This window comes from Harpegnathos saltator, unplaced genomic scaffold, assembly GCF_003227715.2.
Source record: "Harpegnathos saltator strain DR-91 unplaced genomic scaffold, Hsal_v8.6 scaffold515, whole genome shotgun sequence".
Classification (NCBI taxonomy): Eukaryota; Metazoa; Arthropoda; class Insecta; order Hymenoptera; family Formicidae; genus Harpegnathos; species Harpegnathos saltator.
The window spans coordinates 642,937-663,080 of record NW_020230333.1 but is presented as its reverse complement, the minus strand read 5'-3'; the positions used below and the strand labels follow the sequence as shown (position 1 = coordinate 663,080).

The following is a 20,144-nucleotide window of genomic DNA, read 5'->3' as shown; positions in this document are numbered from 1 at the left end:
CGCTTGTCCTTTTATTCGCTTATAAAGGACTGAACGTCGGTTTACATTTCGGTGATGTACGCCGAGAGAGAGAGAGAGAGGGGGGGGGGAGAGAGCTGTTTTCACCGCTGCGTCGCGCGCAACATCGCGCAAAGAACAACAAGCGTGAAAGCTGTGCATTGTTTCTTCAAGGATTCCCAAGAGAGCCCGCGCAAAGTGTCGCAAGCGCAGACCCAAACGAGTCCCGAGAGCGCCACTACGGCGATGAAGGGCCACTTCAGCATCGGTTCGTCCGGGGTGAAGGACGAGCGACATTCCCCCAAGATGAGCAGGAGGGATCACATGAAGGCCGCCAAGACGAGGGCGAAGCGCGCCATGTCGCCGGCGAACGCGCAGCAGCAGAGTCCCAATCCGAATCGTCCTTTGAATTTGAGCAAGGACAAGGTGAAGGAAGCGGTCAGTCCATCCGTGGCGGAGTGCCTGCGGGCCGTCTTCGCGGCGTTCTTATGGCACGAGGGCATCGTGCACGACGCCATGGCCTGCGCGAGTTTCCTCAAGTTTCATCCGACTTTGCCGAAGCAGGGCGCGCTGGTCGTAACGAGACAGACTGTCCTGCAACCCAGCGATAAACAGCAACAGGAGCAGAAGGCACGGCAGAGACACTCCGTCGAGGTGACCAACGCCGGCAATTACTTGCACATTCAGCCGAGCACGCTGGAGACCCTCACGCGTTCAGCCGCGAACGCGAATGCCAATAGGAACAGGAAGAAGCAGGAGAGCACGATCAAGGAGGAGATCCAGGCTAACAGCAGCAGCAAGCTCACCTCCCTGCCCGAATTTCACACGGTCGCGGTGCTACCGCCCGCCCTCAAGAGCCTGGTCTTCCTCTGGGAGGAGCTCAGCACGAATTGCCTGCAAGCCATCGAGCAACAGTCGATCCTACCGAGCCCGATATCGCACGTGCAAACGATGAAGCTGGCGAAACGGCCGATACCGGAGAAACGTCCGCGGGAGGACAAAGTGAAGGAGCGCGAAAAGAAAGGTAGTAGAAAGAAGAAGGAGTGGCGGCCTATAGGAGGAAGAGCGGAAACTTCTGAGTTTTTTACAGGGATCAAACGCGAGGTAATCTGCGACCTCTGCGGTCTGATGTTCCCGCATCCAGTGACTTATCACATGAAGATGATGCATCCAGGCTGCGGCTGGCACGCGGGCGGAAAAGGGTACAACAGCGGCGGCGGCTACTGCGCAGGGTGGGCAGGCAACTGCGGTGACGGCGGTGTCGGTGGTAGTTCGTGGTACTTGATGTGCGACACATGCCGAGATAAGTACCTGAAGGCCGGCAAGAGCAAGCTGGCGAAGAAACTGGAGACCGGCATGTCCAAGAGGAAGAGCAACAGCGCCAACACCAAGACCCTGTCCCCGATTTACAGCCCCGGCGGGAATGAGACTCATATCATTATGAAGAACAACGCGATGTTCCTGTTGGATTTGGCCAGCGCATCCGGCTTCAATATCCCGAAACAACAGCGCCGACCCTCGCAAACACTGTCGTCCGTGGCGGAGAATTACAGCCCCCCGGAGGCCGCCGGGCCGTTCCCGCCGACCGGGCCGTTCCAATGTTTGCAAGCTCTGGGTGTACATCACTCGCAGAGTCACGATGAAAGATATTACGAGGAAGCTCTGAGGCGGCAAAATGGCCAGCAGAATAACTACGAAGGTGCCAGCGCCGTGTACAACAACACGAACGGCAGGGTGAGAAAAATGCCTCGACGTTCCAAGCTTCTTCTTCGTCTGTTTTAGCAATTGACGCGTTGCTCGAGCTACTGTGTGATCTTGCTTTTGTTGCAGCCGTTGTCCGAATACCCGATGAGCGACAGCGATATCGAGAACGGCAAGTACCGCAGCATGTTTCACAGATCAGTGTCCATGTCAACCGGCGCGCCTTGGGCTCGGAACAGCAACGACGGCAGAATCGTCATGATGAGGAAACGGAACAACAGCAGCAGCGAAATGAACAACGGTAAACGTTTGAGATTATCGATTTGAGATATTTGAGACGTTGATATACGGCCCGTTGCCCGAAGAGCCGCGAGTGATCATTGAGCCTTCCGTGGAACCGTGGTTAATAATAATAACGATAACGAGAGCATATTTCGGCAATTTTTAGAGACGGGTTCTTCGCTCCTGTGTTATCCATCCGCCGCGCTCCAGAAATTAGTGCCATCGATGGACCAATCGGCGATAGTGTCTTCGAGCCAGACCGAAGTAGCGAATAACGATCGGATCGAGATTCTCATGAGACCGGTGATGCTGTTTGTTCTCCAACAACACAACTTGCAGCATCTGCAGCTCGCGATGAAGCAAGCGTTGCGCCGTGCCGCCTGTCGAGTTTACGCGATGCAGGCGTTAAATTGGCTTTTGAGAAGCGTAACGCAGCCAATTTGTTTGCACGACTTGCTCTGGTGGTTCGTCTCGTCTCTCACTCCGGTTGTTCCTTCTGACACCACGGACACCAACGACGACGACAATAGAACGAAGGAGAAGAAGGAGGATCATGTGAGTGGAGACGACGCTTCATTAAAATGTACTCGGCGGAATTGATAGAAGGCTAAGTGCCGTCGTTTTATCGTTGCTTGCATATTCAGGACATGATTGGCGTCAGCGAACATCCTTTGAGCGACCTGGTAATAGCCGGAGAATCTGTCAATCCGTTGCCCACGGTGTTTCACACATTGTTACAAACGATTGCGGATCTGATGTTATTACCGCCACTTGGTGAGTTGCCGAATTAATAAAGATATAAACTCGTACACACTACAAAGAGGAGACTATTCTTATAAAATTATGAACAAAACCACACACACACACACACACACACACACGTACGGCGCAAGCCGTGTGATCGATTACGCATTCGGCAGTATCGCTTTTGACAGCGATCAGAAATCAATAACTCTTACAATTTGTAGGATCTCCGTTACAACAAGCTGCGATTCGCTGTTGGGGTATCCGTTTTACACCGGCGGACCATATGTTCCTACATAGAAGTCACGTATTCAGCAACATCAGCAAGATTCTCTCGCGGTCCGAAGAGGAGGAGGATGTGACGATGAGCATGCACGAGAGCCACCAGTCGACGGTGTCGCAGCAGATGAGCGGCTGCGTGGACGCTTTGAGGGATTTAACATCCAGCGTGGATATTAAAGCGTCCAGCAGGCAAGCCATGATCGGAAGCCTCACGGACAATTCCACGGAGACGTTTTGGGAATCCGGAGATGAAGATCGCAACAAGACCAAAATCGTCACCATCGTATGCGGTGCTCACTCCTTGCCAAGAATGGTGTATGTGCACATCGACAATTGCCGTGACTTAACAGTAAGTTCCCCTCCTTCTCTTCCAGAACAAAGAAAAGAGGAAATATTGTGAACGAATCATGTAACGAGTGTAACGTAATCTCCTCAGCACAAAGTGTCGAGTGTAACATTCCAGTCCGGTGTTAACTCCGACGAAATGATCAAACTGCGATCCGTAGAGATCGAAAGTAGATCGGCTGGGTGGATTAATTGTCCCATCACTGGTAACACATATCACAACGCTTGTTACTATAAGGGCAGAGCGTTTTAAAAACTTTGAGAGCAGACCTAAATCTTTAGAACACTCTGCGCGAACACGATGTGCGATCCGTTCACCCCATTTTGTAACCGTGTATTCTCCCACGTAGATCAACGCCATGTGGTCGTGAGTATGGAACTAAAGGGTCCGGATAACTCCCTGAGAGTTCGCCAAATCCGAGTATTAGGTGAGATCGAGGGGGAATCGTTAAAAGTGGGAAAGCAACTGAGCGCACAAACCATTCAGCAGAGAAACTGCGAGGCGGAAACCTTAAAAGTATTTCGCCTGATCACTTCTCAGGTGAGCGCGCTCTCTTATCTGTGATTCGTCTCTCTCTCTCTCTCTCTCTCTCTCCCCCCCTCTCTCTCTCTCACTCTCTCTCCCTCTCTCTCTCTCTCTCACTCTCACTCTCTTGTTGGCGCATTCAGCCACATTAATAGAGGACTTGCAGGTATTCGGTAAACTTATACAAGGAGAGAAGCAGCAGCAGACGGAGCCGACGGACGGTGCGAATGAGGACGTGGAGGATAGCAACGATCTCAGGGAGCATATGGTTGGGATATTATTCAGCCGGAGCAACCTGACGCACTTGCAGAAACAAGTGTGTACTCACATCGTGCAAGCGATCAGAAAGGAGACGATACGCATGAGAGAGGAGTGGGAGACAGTCCTGTTCTCGCCGACACCCGTTAATAGTCTACTGAGCGACAACAGCGATCTGCAAAAGGCGACCGATACGTATTGCTTCGAAATGCTTTCTATGGTTCTCGCCCTGAGCGGTAGTTCTGTAGGACAGTATTACTTATCGCACCAGACCGGCTTACTGAAAGATCTGCTAAGCTTATTACATACTGGATCGGCTAGGGTGCAGCGCCAAGTGCGTTACCTTTATATTATCTGCTACACCGGCTCGTGCTTAGACTTTGAAACATTTCTCGTTGCAACGCTGTGTATCTTCCAGGTAACGTCTCTCTTAAGACGGATATTGCCCGAAATCAAGCCTGAGACATTGGCAGGTGTGATAAACGTCGAGCAACTGCCGCCTAGCGACTTCAGTATCGTATCCGCGGCGAACAGCAATCTCACTCATGTTTCCGATTTCAACGAACATTCCGCTGGGATTCTTGACGTGTTTCTAAGCTGCATCGCCAAGGCACTGACCGTGCAGGTCAAGATGAAAGGGAAGGAGAACAACGGCAAGGCCCTTCAGAGCGTTTCGTTAGCCACCAGCATTCACCCGGACAGTTACGTCGGGACGAGGTGGTGGCTGAGAGGTTGCATGACGCGAAAACTGGCGGAGGTGCTGATTCAGCTGTTGAAGGATATGGCATCGGTAAGTATTATTGATCTGGATTGGTTCGTCGTCATTTCACGACGGATCTGAACCAATGCTCTCTCTCTCTCTCTCTCTTTCAGGGCAAATTATCGGAGGAATGGGCGTCCGTGACGAAAGCGGGGATAGCTGAGAACATTCTGAACTTGACTAGATTGGACGAGAAGAGTCGCGATCCCACGGAATGTCTCCGATCTCCGACGCTATGGCTGGCGCTCGCTTCTCTCTGCGTCTTAGATTCGGACCACGTGGAGAGACTGTCGTCTGGCCAATGGAGAGGTACCGAGGGACAAGCGCCGCCGCCTAGAGTAAGATGTGAACGTCGCGCGATTCCAAATTAGCAGATACGCGGTGGTCACTCTCGACGACTGATCTCTATCTACTTTCCTCGTTCGTACTTTAGCCGACATGCAGCAATCACGACGACGACGAGACTACAGCCATTATCCAATGTAACGTTTGCGGCAATCTGTGCGCGGAATGCGACCGAATTCTCCACCTTCACCGGAGAACGAGGACGCATCTGAGACAAGTGTGCAAGGAGGAAGAGGAGGCGATACGGGTGGACCTTCACGAAGGCTGCGGCCGGACGAAACTCTTCTGGATACTAGCTCTGGCGGACAGCAGGACGTTGAAGGCTTTAGTGGAGTTCCGCGACGGTTCGCCGAGGAAACCGGTCGGCGCGGCTACCGGTATTTGTCGATTTTGCGGCACCACCGGCAACACGGGCTTGTTAGCGATAGGGAACATTTGCGCCGATCACGATTGCCAGGAGCACGCCAATAACGCTTGCAACAAGGTTCACTCTTGCGGCCACATTTGCGGCGGCGTCAGGAACGAGAGAACCTGCCTGCCCTGTTTGCATCGTTGCTTACCGGGAACCGATTTGAAACAGGACGCCGACGACATGTGTATGATCTGCTTCACCGAAGCTCTCTCCTGCGCGCCGGCGATTCAACTGCAATGCGGTCACGTGTTCCATCTGCACTGCTGCCGGCATGTACTGATGAAACGTTGGGTGGGGCCGCGGATCACCTTCGGCTTCTCTCTGTGTCCGATCTGCAAAGTACCGATGGACCATCCGACGTTGTCCGAGCAGCTGGCCAGCGTGAAGGATCTCTACGACGACGTACGAAGGAAGGCTCTGATGCGTTTGGAATACGAGGGACTGCACAAGTAAGCACTAACTCTTAGATAGCTATCGGCCTGTCGGCGGTTCTTTTCCGAACAACTGATGTAACTTTTGAAACTCGGAAAGAAAGTGGTGTACAATCGACACTTTTGTTGTTGGAAACCAAGGTTGGAGCGCGACGCAAAAAAGAACGAACAGACTGCTTGTCATTGGCGCGGAGTGTAAGAGCTTCCCTCCCCAACGCTCCGATATTTTTCCGCAGGGCCGAAGGAGCTTTCGCACCCGGAGGCCGCTATCAAGATCCAGCCGCCTACGCGATGGAACGGTACGCGTATTACGTGTGCTACAAATGCCAGAAGGCCTACTATGGTGGTGAGGCGCGCTGCGACGCACAGCTAGGCGGGGAGTCGTTCGATCCTACTGAACTGGTGTGCGGCGGATGTAGCGACGTGGCAAGGGCTCAGATGTGTCCGAAGCATGGGGCAGACTTCCTCGAGTATAAATGCCGATACTGTTGTTCAGTGGCGGTCTTCTTCTGCTTCGGAACCACGCACTTCTGCAAACCTTGCCACGACGACTTCCAACGAGTTACCACCATCCCCAAAAACGAACTGCCCGTGTGCCCCGCCGGTACGTATGACGCGCCGCGTCCTTCTTCTCGACGATAAGTGTGTCTGTTTTATATTTGTGGACGTCCGTCCAAAACATAGGATGCATCGTCATGTAAATTCGCGAGCAATCTTTATAAGAAATTACAAACCGTGATCATCTTGATCACTTTGAGTTACTTTTAGCGTTAGCTGCACTAGCCGGAGACTGATATCTTATCGTTTTCCTTCCTTTCAAGGTCCCACAGCCAAGCAGTTGGAAGGAGACGAATGTCCGTTACATGTGAAACATCCACCGACGGGAGAAGAGTTCGCTTTAGGTTGCGGCATTTGCCGCAACGCGCACACATTCTAAGCTTCCAGTGCTCTCTCTTGTGATTATCATGAAATTGGAATTGACACAACCTGTAGCAGTGGGTCTCGTAGTTTCAATACCCGGCGAAAAATAATACACGACGCGACAGAAGATACGTTACTTGTTAAGTAATAGATAAGACGTTTTTATCGGTAAATTTAGCGATAGCTGTCGACAGAGTAAGAGAGGGAGGGAGAGAAAGAGAGCGAGAGAGAGAGAGAGAGAGAGAGAGAGAGAGAGAGAGAGAGAGAGAGAGAGAGAGAGAGAGAGCGAAATCTGTAAGCTTGCGTGTCAAACTTCCATGCGATTTAAGAGGAAGGTTTGCATCGGACGCTATGTAGGCTGTAATTGATATTTGTAATGTGTCTTAAATAGGAATGGGATCAAGGACACTCTAGATATAGCATCAATTTTATGAGTATATTGAAACTTAATAACGTTTAAAGTATAATCAAAACTTTCTGTTTCCCAATCGCATCGAGAGATATGCGTACTTTGGAACGTAGCGTATATCGTAATGTATAATCGACATTTTCTCAAATACGTGTATTACATATAATCATTTGGTATAGTACTTGATTCTGTATTTGATTGTGTAGTAAATTCTTTACAAGCGTGCGAGATATATCTATGACGATCTCTGTATCATTCGATTTTAGTGAAATGATATCTAGAGCTATATTGAATTGACTAAGATTTATAAATACATACATACTGAACTTGGTCCCATCCTAATCTTAAGCATCGGAGCAAAGAAAAATAATATAAAATTCTGTGCACTATTTAAAGTTCACTTTAGGACTCTACGTCTGTAAGGATCTACAAGGATAAGACTAGAGAATCTATGATTTACGACGGAATATGAAATGAAGTTCTATTCTAAAGAAAACATTCGAATGGACGAGTTAGATGAAATGAAATTTCATTTCAATTTCTGTTGCAAATTATGCGAATCATATTTAAAGTGAACTTTAGAAATTATTGACTATTGTCGATACGATCTAGTATTAGTAAGCAATGCGTAAATAAGCTGTTGTATGTGAAGAAAGTGTGTATTTAAGGACATGCACGAAATTTTCGAAAATATCACATATAAAACAGACATCCAAACCATATACTTCTACATATTACACTAAGCCGCTAACAGAAACCAGCAATTTGTTCGATTTATCGATTGGACAAATTGAGTATATATATATATATATAGCTAAGATATACTATATATAGAAATATCATGTATACTTTTTTTCTTTGTAATTTCTATACGTTATATACATTATAGTTTATGTAAAAAAAAAAAAAAAAACTATAAACTATAATGTACATATATATTTTTGTCTACTCTCGATACATGACCACCATTTACATCATATTTTATCCTGCGTATCGCGTTAGCGGTCTAGTATAGTATGTAAAAGTTTGTGGTCCAAACGGATGAAAAAGTTGAAAAAATGGGAATCAGATTGTACGAATGTCTAATTAATATTTCAATGAAACGATCGATGAGTCTCATCTCAATGTTGCATTTCACGTTTTCAACTCTCATTTGTTTTTATACTTTTCCATTAGACGAGCGCATATGCCAACACATGTTCTGAAAGCATTATCCTTCCTACTCTGCGTAATATCTGTGTAATGTCCCGTATTGCATATATTATTTTGCGCGAATGACAGCATCGTCGTGTTGCATTGTCGTATTGTACTGTTGTATGTGAATGTTGCGTGCAAAAGATATCGCGTACCCGTGTTGCGCGCGCTTATTGTTAATATTTATGTTCCGATTTCGTGCGATTGAATGACGAGAAGGATCGCGAACGTTATTTCGCCGATACGTTCCAATTTCCACTACTTATTTATTACACACAACATGCAACTTGAAAACCTCGCTGTTTTGCGTTTTGCCAACGATTAAACAATTCAAAACAATCCAACAGGATTGACGTTTTACGCATCAATCGCTATTTATGTTCCAAGTATATAATAATTAAACGGCAAAGAATCAAACGAGTTGTTTTATTTCGCGAAGTTTGCTTTATCATCGACTACAACCAGATATAGTTATGAACAAAAGGCCGAATGTTTAGAATTTAAACGACAAGATGGGAATATCCCAGATTTCCATGATCTCCACACAATAATTTCTTTTATAATTTAGGTGTATCATATCCACACACACACACACACACACACCGAACCTTACGCACATTTTAGTAATATAAACACATTATTTAAATTATAACAAGTTTCGAGTGTTTACGTCCCCCAAAAAATTCTTAAAGGATTGTATCGCGACATCGCAATTTATTCATTCTGTTTTATATTCATACTTTGTGTCATATTAATTTTAGATATATAGAGTTACCGTACTTTCCGTACTGAAATAGTCAAATTCGACCTGCCGCGCTGTATCGATCATCACGGCGATGCTTCTAGAATCTCATTCGCTGCAACGTTCACTCGGACTGAGGAACGGTTATGGCGTAGCGATGTAGCCTCGAGCGGTCATTCTCTCGCGATTTCTCTCGCTGAAGGTGAGTCTTTCACGTAAATCACCGTTCCCGGTAATCCCAAAAGAATTTCATATACTTGTCGCGACATGGTACCGTTAAGTAATCGTTCAAGGTGCCACGGACCGTCGAAAACGCCAGACTAAATATCGCGCGTCTTTCGCAGTCAGAAATTTCCGGTCGCCGTCCGGCTCTCGGCTCGTCGAAGGAGAGCCCTGTACGCGAAATATCGTCGCGAGTGTCAGAGAAAAAGTGTTTCGTTCGTTTGTCTCGTCTATCGCTCCAAGTAACTACGAAAAGTGCAAATCTTTCAGAAATGGATACGTAACAGCCGAGTAAGAGGCCTATCGCGTCGTGACGGTTAGGAGTTCAAATCGCTGCTCTCGACCGGCTAAAGGAGAAGTCGGTAAGTATCGATAAAACAGAGGATAGATTATGCACCTGCGACTCTTGCATACTGACTATTTGACTCTTGTACGTCGCGAATCTAAATGAGATACGAATCGAGTGAACGACTTTTCCGGAGACTACACGCGGGAAGTAACGCATTCTTCGAAAGCAAAAATTAAAATAAAAACGATACACAGAATGTAAGAGTCCTTGTTGCGTTTTTTGCAGAGAAAAATATCAAACTCTTCAGGAAAACAGATCGGGAAATATATTGGTCAATAATGCGATATTATTTTTATGAGCCCTTGTTCTCTAGATATTTTCTAGAATATCTATACATGTTTATTATAGTACAGTAATATTATACATTCCGTGAGTAAAATTACGCACTCTGTATTTATACCGAAACAAGCGGTAACGCCAATCCCCTTCAATTATTCCTCGGCTTTCCGAGTTTCATTGGGGTAATCAGGAACTTTTATTCAAAATTGATACTGTATTCGATAATATCGATAAGCGCGTGTATTCTTACGCCCCCCCATACGAAAGGCGAAAGTCGCGCGCTCGCGTATCCGCCGACGATTGATCCAAGATGGCGGGGGCGCGCGGGCGCCATCGCGCGGCAGTCCGACCCAAGCAGTCACCGCGGAGTAACGTGTGTGTGTGCACGCGCGATCCTGACGTTTTTCGCCTCGATCAGCGGTAAGTAGCCTTTATTTACGAGCTGTGCAACAATAGTTACATAATTCCCGAGACGCGCTATGCGCGCGTGGCCGTACGTCGCGAGCCCGCGGGCGGTAGATACGAGTTTTGCGCGCGTCAAAGGCGCAACGAAACGAGAGACGTCTGCCCGAGAAGGAAGGTGAGGCGAACAGAGAGACTGCGAGAGAGGAAGAGAGAAAGAGTGTGTGTGTGTGTGTGAGAGACAGAGAAAGAGAGAGAGAGAGTGAGGAGACACGCGAGCTTCTACGCGCGTTCATCCAGTGCTACCCCGCTGTCAACTGGCACTGTTTATTTTTACCACGAATTGCAGTCAATTGCGGCACGGGTGCCGCTTCAATTGGCCGAAATTGCACGCGTTCGCGCTCGACCGCGCGACTCGTCAGTCAATACTCGCGCGAGGAAACTCGTCTTGCGCGACGGAAAAATGCGAGGAACCGTGACCTTCCTTGCGCAATTTTCGGCCGGTCGCCGGTCGATGTGATACAACGAGAAATTTCTGGCGGTTAGCACGCGCGTTAGGTCGCTTCGCGTCGTCGTGCTTCCCCTGCGACGACGCTTAACCTCACTTCCCGGAGCAAAACAGGCTTTCTGTCAATCCCGAGGATGCGCGCGCGATGTCACCCTCATCCTTGCTCACCGTCGATGACACTGCGCGAGTTCATTCATAAGGGGTGCTTAATTGTGTTTGACGCGTGATACAAAGCGTGCTGTCGATTTCAAGGACGCGCTCGACATTGCGTTATTTGTGATTTCGCTTTACGCTCTTGTATTGGCTTATCCGTCGTCCCTTCGCCGTTTCTGATGTTGAATACTACCGCCGCGTATATAAGTGTATCGTGATATTTTGAGTCAGTATTTGTAACGACACATACGTTCACTGAAGAAGATGCCGAAGGAGATGACTTCAACGTAAAGGCAATTGGCTAAAAGTAAGATACTTGTTACTGACATTATTGATTAAACTCAACTTATTTATGTATACGTACTTAAAATTTTATCTCTGTATATATCATGCGTCACATTGTTTTATACATCACAATATATTATATATACATTGTATATATTATAGTATATATTATATTAAGAAACAAGAATAAAGAAAGTATGTTTAAATATGAAACCGAATCTTTTCTTACTTGTACCTCCACTTTACTTAATTTTTACATTCCTTCGAAACTAAAAAGATCAAAAATTTCCAAGTATCTCGCCGGAGCTTCATGCTATCTCTTCGCTCATTATATTTTCCTAATAAGAAAATGTGGAAATCGAGAAACTGAGAAAATTTGCTCATTCTTAAATTTCCCGCCAAAGATTCGTGCTACCTCTTTGCCTATTATATTCTCCTGATACAAAAATGCAAAAATCGAGAAACTGAGAAAATTTGCAGATTCTTAAATTTCCCGCCAAAGATTCGTGCTACCTCTTTGCTCATTATATTCTCCCGATAAGAAAATGCGGAAATCGAAAAACTGAGAAATTTGCAGATTCTTAAATTTCACGCCAAAAATTCGTGCTACCTCTTTGCTCTTTATATTCCCCTAATAAGAAAATGCGGAAATTGAGAAACTGAGAAAATCTGCTCGTTCTTAAATTTCCTGCCAAAGGTTCGTGCTACCTCTTTGCCTATTATATTCTCCTGATACAAAAATGCAAAAATCGGGAAACTGAAAAAATTTGCTGATTCATAAATTTCCCGCCAAAGATTCGTGCTACCTCTTTGTTCGTTATATTCTCCTAATAAGAAAATGCAGCAACCGAGAAACTGAGAAAATTTGCTGATTCTTAAATTTTCCGTCAAAGATTCGTGCTACTTCTTTGCCTATTATGTTCTCCTGATACAAAAATGCAAAAATCGAGAAACTGAAAAAATTTGCTGATTCATAAATTTCCCGCCAAAGATTCGTGCTACCTCTTTGCTCATTATATTCTCCTGATAAGAAAATGCAAAAATCGAGAAACTGAGAAAATTTGCAGATTCTTAAACTTCCCGCCAAAGATTCGTGCTACCTCTTTGCTCATTATATTCTCCTGATAAGAAAATGCAAAAATCGAGAAACTGAGAAAATTTGCAGATTCTTAAACTTCCCGCCAAAGATTCGTGCTACCTCTTTGCTCATTATATTCTCCTAATAAGAAAATGCAGCAACCGAGAAACTGAGAGAATTTGCTGATTCGAAAATTTCCCGCCAAAGATTCGTGCTACCTCTTTGCCTATTATATTCCCCTGATACAAAAATGCAAAAATCGAGAAACTGAAAATTTGCAGATTCTTAAATTTCCAGCCAAAAATTCGTGCTACCTCTTCGCCCATTATATTCTCCTGATATAAAAATGTGACAATCATACGAAAAGATATACTTATCTTTAATAAATTGCGTAGATTTATTCATATTATTTTTGTTGGTGAAAACAAGCGCGAAGAAAACCATTTCAAATTATGTGGAATTGTATAAAATAGAAGAAATATTTGTATTAAAGATGAAGTTCACGCACGAAGAATTACGGTGTAGAGTCTTCTTGAATATCGCAGCAAGGACGGGTATACAAAAGGAAACGGGCACATGACACTCTTGTATGCGAATTTATTGTCGAATAATGGCGCGTGGTGAGAGAACACGTGGTTAATATTTATAACCATCGTAGTATCGATCAAACCTTAGGACTATAATGTCTCGCGGAAGTTAACGCCGCGCGTCGTTTTTACGTTCGATGCGAACGAATACGCGGTGAACGGTACGCGCGCAGTTTTGAGATTTAAAGCGAATGCTGCTTATACTCGGCTCGAGATGAAGATTAACACGAACAGACCGGTATATTAGCACTTTATTAGCGGTTTTAGCTGGACCGGTATTAGGTTATTAATGAGGAAGCAGCATCTGTGTGCGTGTGTGTGTGTGTGTGTTAAACAAGCGTGCTATTAACTCGCGAAGATATCCCGATAATTTGCAAATTTTGGCCACAGAGTACAATGATATACCACATGCAGAAACCGGCTCTTTGAGAAACTATTTTATTACTCTAAAAGGAAAAATATATAAAAAAAGAATATTCACATTTAGTGAGTACCGATACGACATATGTTTAGTTACATCCAAATTCTCTTATTTAGATAGAATGTTATTTTCTCATCACGGGGCTATTTTTCCGTGAAAATCGCTCTCGAAAGTATATATTGCGTAAACAAAAGTTATTCTTCGCATTGTGGGGGGAGTTATTATTCACGACCCGAACCGAGTCAACGTCCCGAAAAACGTCCCCACACTTTGCACACTCTCTATATACATCGTCGTACGAAAAAATTACTTCTACTTCCAAGAGTACCGTTGCGCTGTTATTCTTATTATATCCTCTCAACGCTCTCGCACTTACCTTACCGTTATTGTATTATATTTCGCAATCGTTTAGTCATCATCGCGCGTTCCTATCGCTCCTCATTACGCCGTCCGTAGCGATTATTCCGCGTATCTTCCATATCCTTCGTGTCTCACTAGCTTTTCTATGATCGATCAGTCGGAATCAGCACTTTGAAGATTTCGAGTGTCGATCGAGCGTTATTTTAGGCTCGAAAGTTCCGCCTGACACGCGCAGTCGGGAGAACGATTCCCCCGTTCGGAGCTGAATCGAGTTAAAAGTTATCCTTATCTGCGCATTAATCGGATGTATTAAATGGTACCTCGGTCAAATAAGTAATGATCGTGTTCGCGCGATAACGATAGGCTCTCTCTCTCTCTCTCTCTCTCTCTCTCTCTCTCTCTCTCTCTCTCTCTCTCTCTCTCTCTCCAGCTGTCGAAAAACGCTCCTCGGGAGCGCTCCCGCGCGAGAGTTGCGTTTTACGTGAAACTAGTTCCCGGCGCGACACGTGTGCAGCACGCGTCGCGGCCGTCGAGCACGCGCCTTCGTTGCACGCACGTAGCACGCACGAGTGTTCGTGCGTGTGCGAACGAAACGCCGCGCGCGGTGCATACAATGCACCTATCTCGGCAGCGCACGTATGCGCGCGAGAGAAGGAGCACTTGCCATTTGCTCGCCGGCTAAATTACGGCATACCGCGGGGAAGCGCGCGAGCGATGCGACTTACGTTGCTCGAATTATTATGCACACACAGGTCCGTGGTGGCGTTTTATTTCCTCGAGAGGCAAAAGGGGCAGGGGGGCTTTCTGGGGCGCTATTCGGCGGATCGTTACTTAGCGAATCGCGAATGATGACAGTCGCGGCGGTTGTTTTCAACGCCATATGCGCCGGACCGCTTTTTAATCGAACCTTCGTCGGAGTGTATTCCCGGAACCAGTTTCGCTGAGAGAGATCATTGCGTACCGTTATTTTTACTCGTACGTATAACACCCGAGCATATGTCTCGACGAATGCCCCGGCGCTGGCCGCCGGGTTTATCCGATAATTTGGCCACCGATATTGACACACGGGAAGCATCCGAGAGCTGAAAGACATGCCGCTCTCGCGGCAGCATTGTACGGACAACATTTATCGTTCCGTTGAGGTTTCGGTCTCGCTTCCGTCTCGCTCGTGTTCTCTCTGTCATTTTCCCGGGTTTTGGTGGACCGACGTTTCAATCGATTCGAGCGGCCGATTAACACTGACGAAAAAAGTACGTTTGTTTCGCCGTCTTGAATGGCGGTCGTACGCAAATTCGGAATGTTTGGCTCTCTCGGCTGCTCAATGACGCTCACAACAACGCTCTTTAATAAATTGCGCAGATTTATTCGTAATATTTTTATTGGCGGGGACAAGCGCGAGGGGGACCGTTTCGAATTTTGCGGAATTGTTGAAAATGTAGAGTAATATTCGCTCTCGTCGGATGACGTAGCCCTGTTTGCTCATCGTTTCGGTACTCGCCGCGGCGCGTTTTTCCCCGGCCGAGTCGAAATTTCGAGCCGATCGGTGAGTCGAAGCGCTGGTGCGTTAATTACCACTCTGCCACTTCTTTCGACGTTTTTAGATTTTACTTGAGGAGTGAGGAAAATCTAACTGACGGTTCCTGCATTTGTGCGCATAATGACCCACCACGCTTTCTCCACCTCTTTGCTCTCTTTTCTCGCTGTGCACTTCGAATGGCACGTCGGTGCATGTCGATACGCTCCTCTTTCATTATTAACACAGGAATGACAGAAACTTCTCCGTCTGAATCGGTGCCGGTGCTAATTAGCGATCATCGTTCGTATGCAAATTAATGCGAATCGTCCGCATCGCATGCGCACGTACATGTACGCGCCCGTACACTGGAAAGCGCGAAGACATCTGTAAATTTTACATTTTCTCCACCGCGATCTTTTTCTCTCTCTCTCTCTCTCTCTCTCTCTCTCTCTCTCTCTCTCTCTTTTCCCCTCTCTCTTTTCGCCGCTGTTACGATAGAAAGTTGAAAACACGTCGAACTTGTCGCATCAGTGGGTATGCCAGGTGCATTAATTAGGTAAATATACTCGCAGATACATCTCTCTTCTTTCACGCTCGAGGATCCGCTCGACCGAAGATAATTAATCCATTGATAAGTGAGCTGTTGGTCGGAAGAACATTCATTTTTTTTTTTTTTATTTATAGGCAGAGAAGGAAAGTTTATGAAAGCGTATAGAAAATGTTGAGTGTAATTGCTTCGCAACATTATGCTTCTTTATGGTTTCACAGAGAAATGCGAGTCCTGTTGTTGTTCTAAAACAGATGGTTAGTACGTGTCAAATTTCTACTGGTACCGACGCGAGAAAAATGTTTAGTGACGATCGATAAATGCGAATGAAAAAAAAAGATTTTTCTAATTCTTCGAATCATCAAATTTAGTCGAAATCTCGTTTGAAATATTCGAGCGCCATGTTATATATATATATATATACACGTGCATGCGTGTGTTATTAGATTCAACGCGCGGGTTTTTTTCCATTTTTTTATCCCGAGTAGAAATTCGCTGACATAGTGTTCGGCATGTAAGAGTGATAACTTACGGCAGTGCGTTTTTGCAGCGGCGAATTCTTTCCATTTCGCGAGTTTTGTCTTGTCGTTTGTAATCATCCAGCAGAGCGGCTGGCAATATTTAAATGTCGCGTTTCATCGTATTCAGAGTGTGACGTGTGCGTTACGTTACGGCGTATTTTAAACGCGTTAAGTTCCGTCAAAGCGCTTCCTCATTAGTCCAATTAACGGCATTCTAATTGGGCTTAAGTAATTATAGACCGGTTGAAGAGAGACCGCGGCGCGCCCACTCACTTTTCGACGAACGTGACGCCTCTTCGCGATCCCTCGACCGCCAATAACCGAGAACAAAGATCCCAAACCCTTCCAGTAGCGGCTCATAATTGCCAACAATAAGGCCCTAACAGACGCAGGAAGAAAGAGAGAGAGAGAGAGAGAGAGAGAGAGAGAGAGCTTCTCCACTTAATTACTCCTTGACGTATGAAACGAGGCGCGTTATGTTCTGTGATGTCTTATCTGTGATTTTCTTTCACGGTAATGTTCCAGTTTGTGCTTTAGGTTCCTTCGACTGTTACGCTAATAGAGGTCCTGTCACAATGAATTGAGCGTAACGTGATACTTCAAAATGAGACTGCGTGATTGCGCATGCATCGTGTGTTGGTTCGCTCGATTCTCTGAGAGCAAATCGTCTCGAACGCTCAGCCTTCTCCAAGTTAGCCCCCCTTGACTGCTTCCGTAAACGATAAATAAATAAATACTCTGCGTCTCAATTGTTTCTCGCAATTGTCAAATTTTCAACAAATCACCTATCTTCGCAACGAAGATTGAAATTAATATCTTATCCCAGCAGAACGTGGTGGTCGCTATTCATTCGGTTGTCTGCCAGTCGCCAAAAGCCATTGGAAGCTCCAGAGATTAATGCGCAAGAACTGACAGAGCGTTTCGAAAGAGCAAGAAGCGCGCTTTGCACTTCCCGCGAAAGATGGTGCGAGCAGGTGGAAGAATTCGGTCGATCCTTCCACTCCGTATGGTATGCTATATAAAAAGATCCCTTTCGGCATTGATGTCGCGCGACTTCTAATCGATGCGCGGACTTCCACCGTACGTTATAACTGTATCACAAACGACTCTCGAGCGACGACGCTCTGTGACGTGGGGAGATCCAAGATCAAGGTTGCGGCGCTTCTGGATCGCGACAGAGAAACTCGCCGGCCGTTCGTTCGTGTGTTGGTGGAATACCCGCTTACGCCTGGTACCTGCTTACGCGCGGCCACATGGACTCGTTTACGCGTACACACACACACACACACACACACAGAGGTGCGTGGAGGCAAGGTGAATGCGCCACGGAAGAGCGCGAGCACCTTCAGTTGGATCTTCTTCCTCTCCTCGTCGCCATTACGGACGGTGCACCGGCTCCAAGCGGCGATCTCGCGTGCACTCGCAGTCCGCCGCTCGTGGAAGCCACAACCGCCGCCGTCGCTCTCTCTCTCTCTCTCTCTCTCTCTCTCTCTCTCTCTCCTGCTCCAAGGGATCCCCGAGAACGAGCTCGTGGTCGCGCCGATGTGATATCCTGCAGCGGAGCGCGTTCGAGAGCCGCGTCGCTTTCGACGACCCGATCCGATCGCGACGCGACGCGACGCGACGCGGCGCGGCGCGGCGAGCGAGCGCTTCGATAAAATCGCCAGTCGGTTCCCGCAGAGTCGTTAGCCCGCGAAACGCGCCGTGTCGTGCGGTCTGAATCCGCAGGAGTAATCCGTCGCGCGTGGCACAGCTGGTCGGTGAAAACGTGCGCGAGCCGTATTATGCGGCTGCACCGAGTGCACCGGCGACAGCGAAGATCGCCGGTCGTTTCGCGGCGCGTGTCAGCGGAGCGCTGCAAAGCGCGCGCGCGCCGCACCGGCCTCGAGGTTCCTGGCTTCACTCCCGATCCTCTCGCTGCTGCTAACTGACCTAGGATCGCGAGCTTGATGAATATTGAGAGGTGCCGGCCGGAGGGGTCAGAGCTGCGGTGATTCACGATCGCGCGGACGACGGCGTCTCTCATCATTAACATATCCCCGGTGCAGCGTGCTTTGATCGACATTTCGGTAACGGCGCGGGCGCTCTCGAGAGACCGAGACCGATTCCCCCCCCTCGATCCGCGTTTCGATCTGTCTTCGTTTGTCTCTCTCTTTCTCTCTCTCTCTTTCTCTCTCTCTGTGTCTGTCTGCCGTTTATATCGCTGTCTCGAGCTCTAGACTGGCCGGTGCGATCCCTCGGAGCGAGATCGTGCACGGATGAATCGGGGGATCCCGACGCTTCTCCGCGGAGGACGGAGCGACCGTCGCACGAACACGACGCTCGGGGGATATTGCTCTGACTCGAAGAATACATTACTCTGTGTGAACCGCCCGTCCGTCGTTCGCGGCGGAGTTGCTAGTGCGTGTGTTGAACCGACAGTGTGTGGTGATCGTACATCAACGTACGTGCGTCGCGACCGGTAAAATATCAATCAGTCGCGAGATATGGGACACGAGCCTTACCATGGTCGTCGCGACGTCATCGGCGATTGCTTTGATTGAGGATTTATCGAAGGACACGCTAGGAAGGTAACCATCACCTGTGGCGCCGCTGCCTGGCATTCACCTCCTTCTCCTACCAACAATTAACGTCGTTTCATCGAGCCCGATATTCGAGGAGAATGTAGCGGCGTTAAGAATGTCTGGTCATTGAAAGTTGATGAAATCTGCCGGCGAAACGTCACGTCACGTCACGTCACGTCACGCGAATGCGCTCGGGACGCCCGGCGACGTTAGCAAATTTCGAGCCGTTACGCGCTCGCAAGTCCCGCGTCGACCGTACGCAAATTGCTCCGCAAGTGGCTCCGACTCGGCTCCCCGTGTTATCATACCTGTGTGTAATGCGATCTCATTTTCGAGACAATTTCAGATCGACCGTTGTGTTTCTGCCATCTCTTTCTACCATCTCATCTTCCTCCTTCTTTCCTTCTGGCGCGTCGGATGATACGAGTATCGCGGCGGCCGGACGGCTTTTCGGGTCGGTGAGATCCTCCCAGATCGTTTCTCCTCTCGGCGGGAGGCGAACGGTCCCCGCGACGCGTCTCCGGACGCGTCCATGCCGAAACACGCCGCAGAATCGAAGGCACATTTAGTTTCGACCGTGACCACGCGGCCGAGGAGGATCGGCCTCGATTGTTCGATCAATTCTCTCCGCTGTACGACGCGGAGAACGCGCGCGCCGATCGTTCGCGAGGCCGCGGAAGAAATTGATGAAGATAATAGCGCGAGCGTATTCGGGCCGCCACAAGTGCAGCGAGAATGAAGCAATTTCGTTTCAGCCGGTGGTAAATCAACCGTTGGAACTGGTCGTTTCACGCAAACATGTTCACGTGTAGATCAGCGCGGCTGTTTCGCGCGACTTGGTGTCAATTAGTCTGTTCTTTTCAGCTGCACTACTGAACTGGTGCAATAAGTTAAAGTGAGAAAAAATATAGTTGTCTCATTCTAACTTATTGCACTAGTTCCGCAGTGCAGCTGAAAAGAACAGAGCAAATGTTTCGTCGCATTGTATACGCCGTGAAAATCT

General features: G+C 47.6%; 2 protein-coding genes across 5 annotated transcripts in view; both read left to right on the top strand.

The window, feature by feature from the left end:
* hiw (MYC binding protein highwire) overlaps positions 1–8,226 on the top strand; it is a 232,485-nt gene extending 224,259 nt beyond the window's left edge. The window contains exons 29-42 of the mRNA XM_025302855.1: positions 172–1,021; positions 1,088–1,731; positions 1,828–1,999; positions 2,147–2,535; positions 2,625–2,754; positions 2,949–3,355; positions 3,443–3,557; positions 3,702–3,892; positions 4,044–4,469; positions 4,554–4,925; positions 5,009–5,233; positions 5,329–6,101; positions 6,320–6,687; positions 6,905–8,226. Of these exons, the coding sequence (XP_025158640.1) occupies positions 172–1,021; positions 1,088–1,731; positions 1,828–1,999; positions 2,147–2,535; positions 2,625–2,754; positions 2,949–3,355; positions 3,443–3,557; positions 3,702–3,892; positions 4,044–4,469; positions 4,554–4,925; positions 5,009–5,233; positions 5,329–6,101; positions 6,320–6,687; positions 6,905–7,020 (5,178 nt within the window). The 3' untranslated portion in view covers positions 7,021–8,226. The remainder of the gene's footprint in view (positions 1–171; positions 1,022–1,087; positions 1,732–1,827; positions 2,000–2,146; positions 2,536–2,624; positions 2,755–2,948; positions 3,356–3,442; positions 3,558–3,701; positions 3,893–4,043; positions 4,470–4,553; positions 4,926–5,008; positions 5,234–5,328; positions 6,102–6,319; positions 6,688–6,904) is intronic.
* A 2,268-nt stretch (positions 8,227–10,494) lies between these two features.
* LOC105186391 (WD repeat-containing protein 47) overlaps positions 10,495–20,144 on the top strand; it is an 80,593-nt gene continuing 70,943 nt past the window's right edge. For 2 of the 4 annotated variants that reach the window (XM_025302851.1, XM_025302849.1), the window contains exon 1: positions 10,495–10,619. In XM_025302851.1, coding sequence (XP_025158636.1) covers positions 10,510–10,619 — 110 coding nt within the window. In that variant the 5' untranslated portion in view covers positions 10,495–10,509. Of the gene's footprint in view, positions 10,620–18,763; positions 19,148–20,144 lie in introns of those variants that run through there. The other 2 variants (XM_019842886.2, XM_011146552.3) reach the window with 2 other exon arrangements.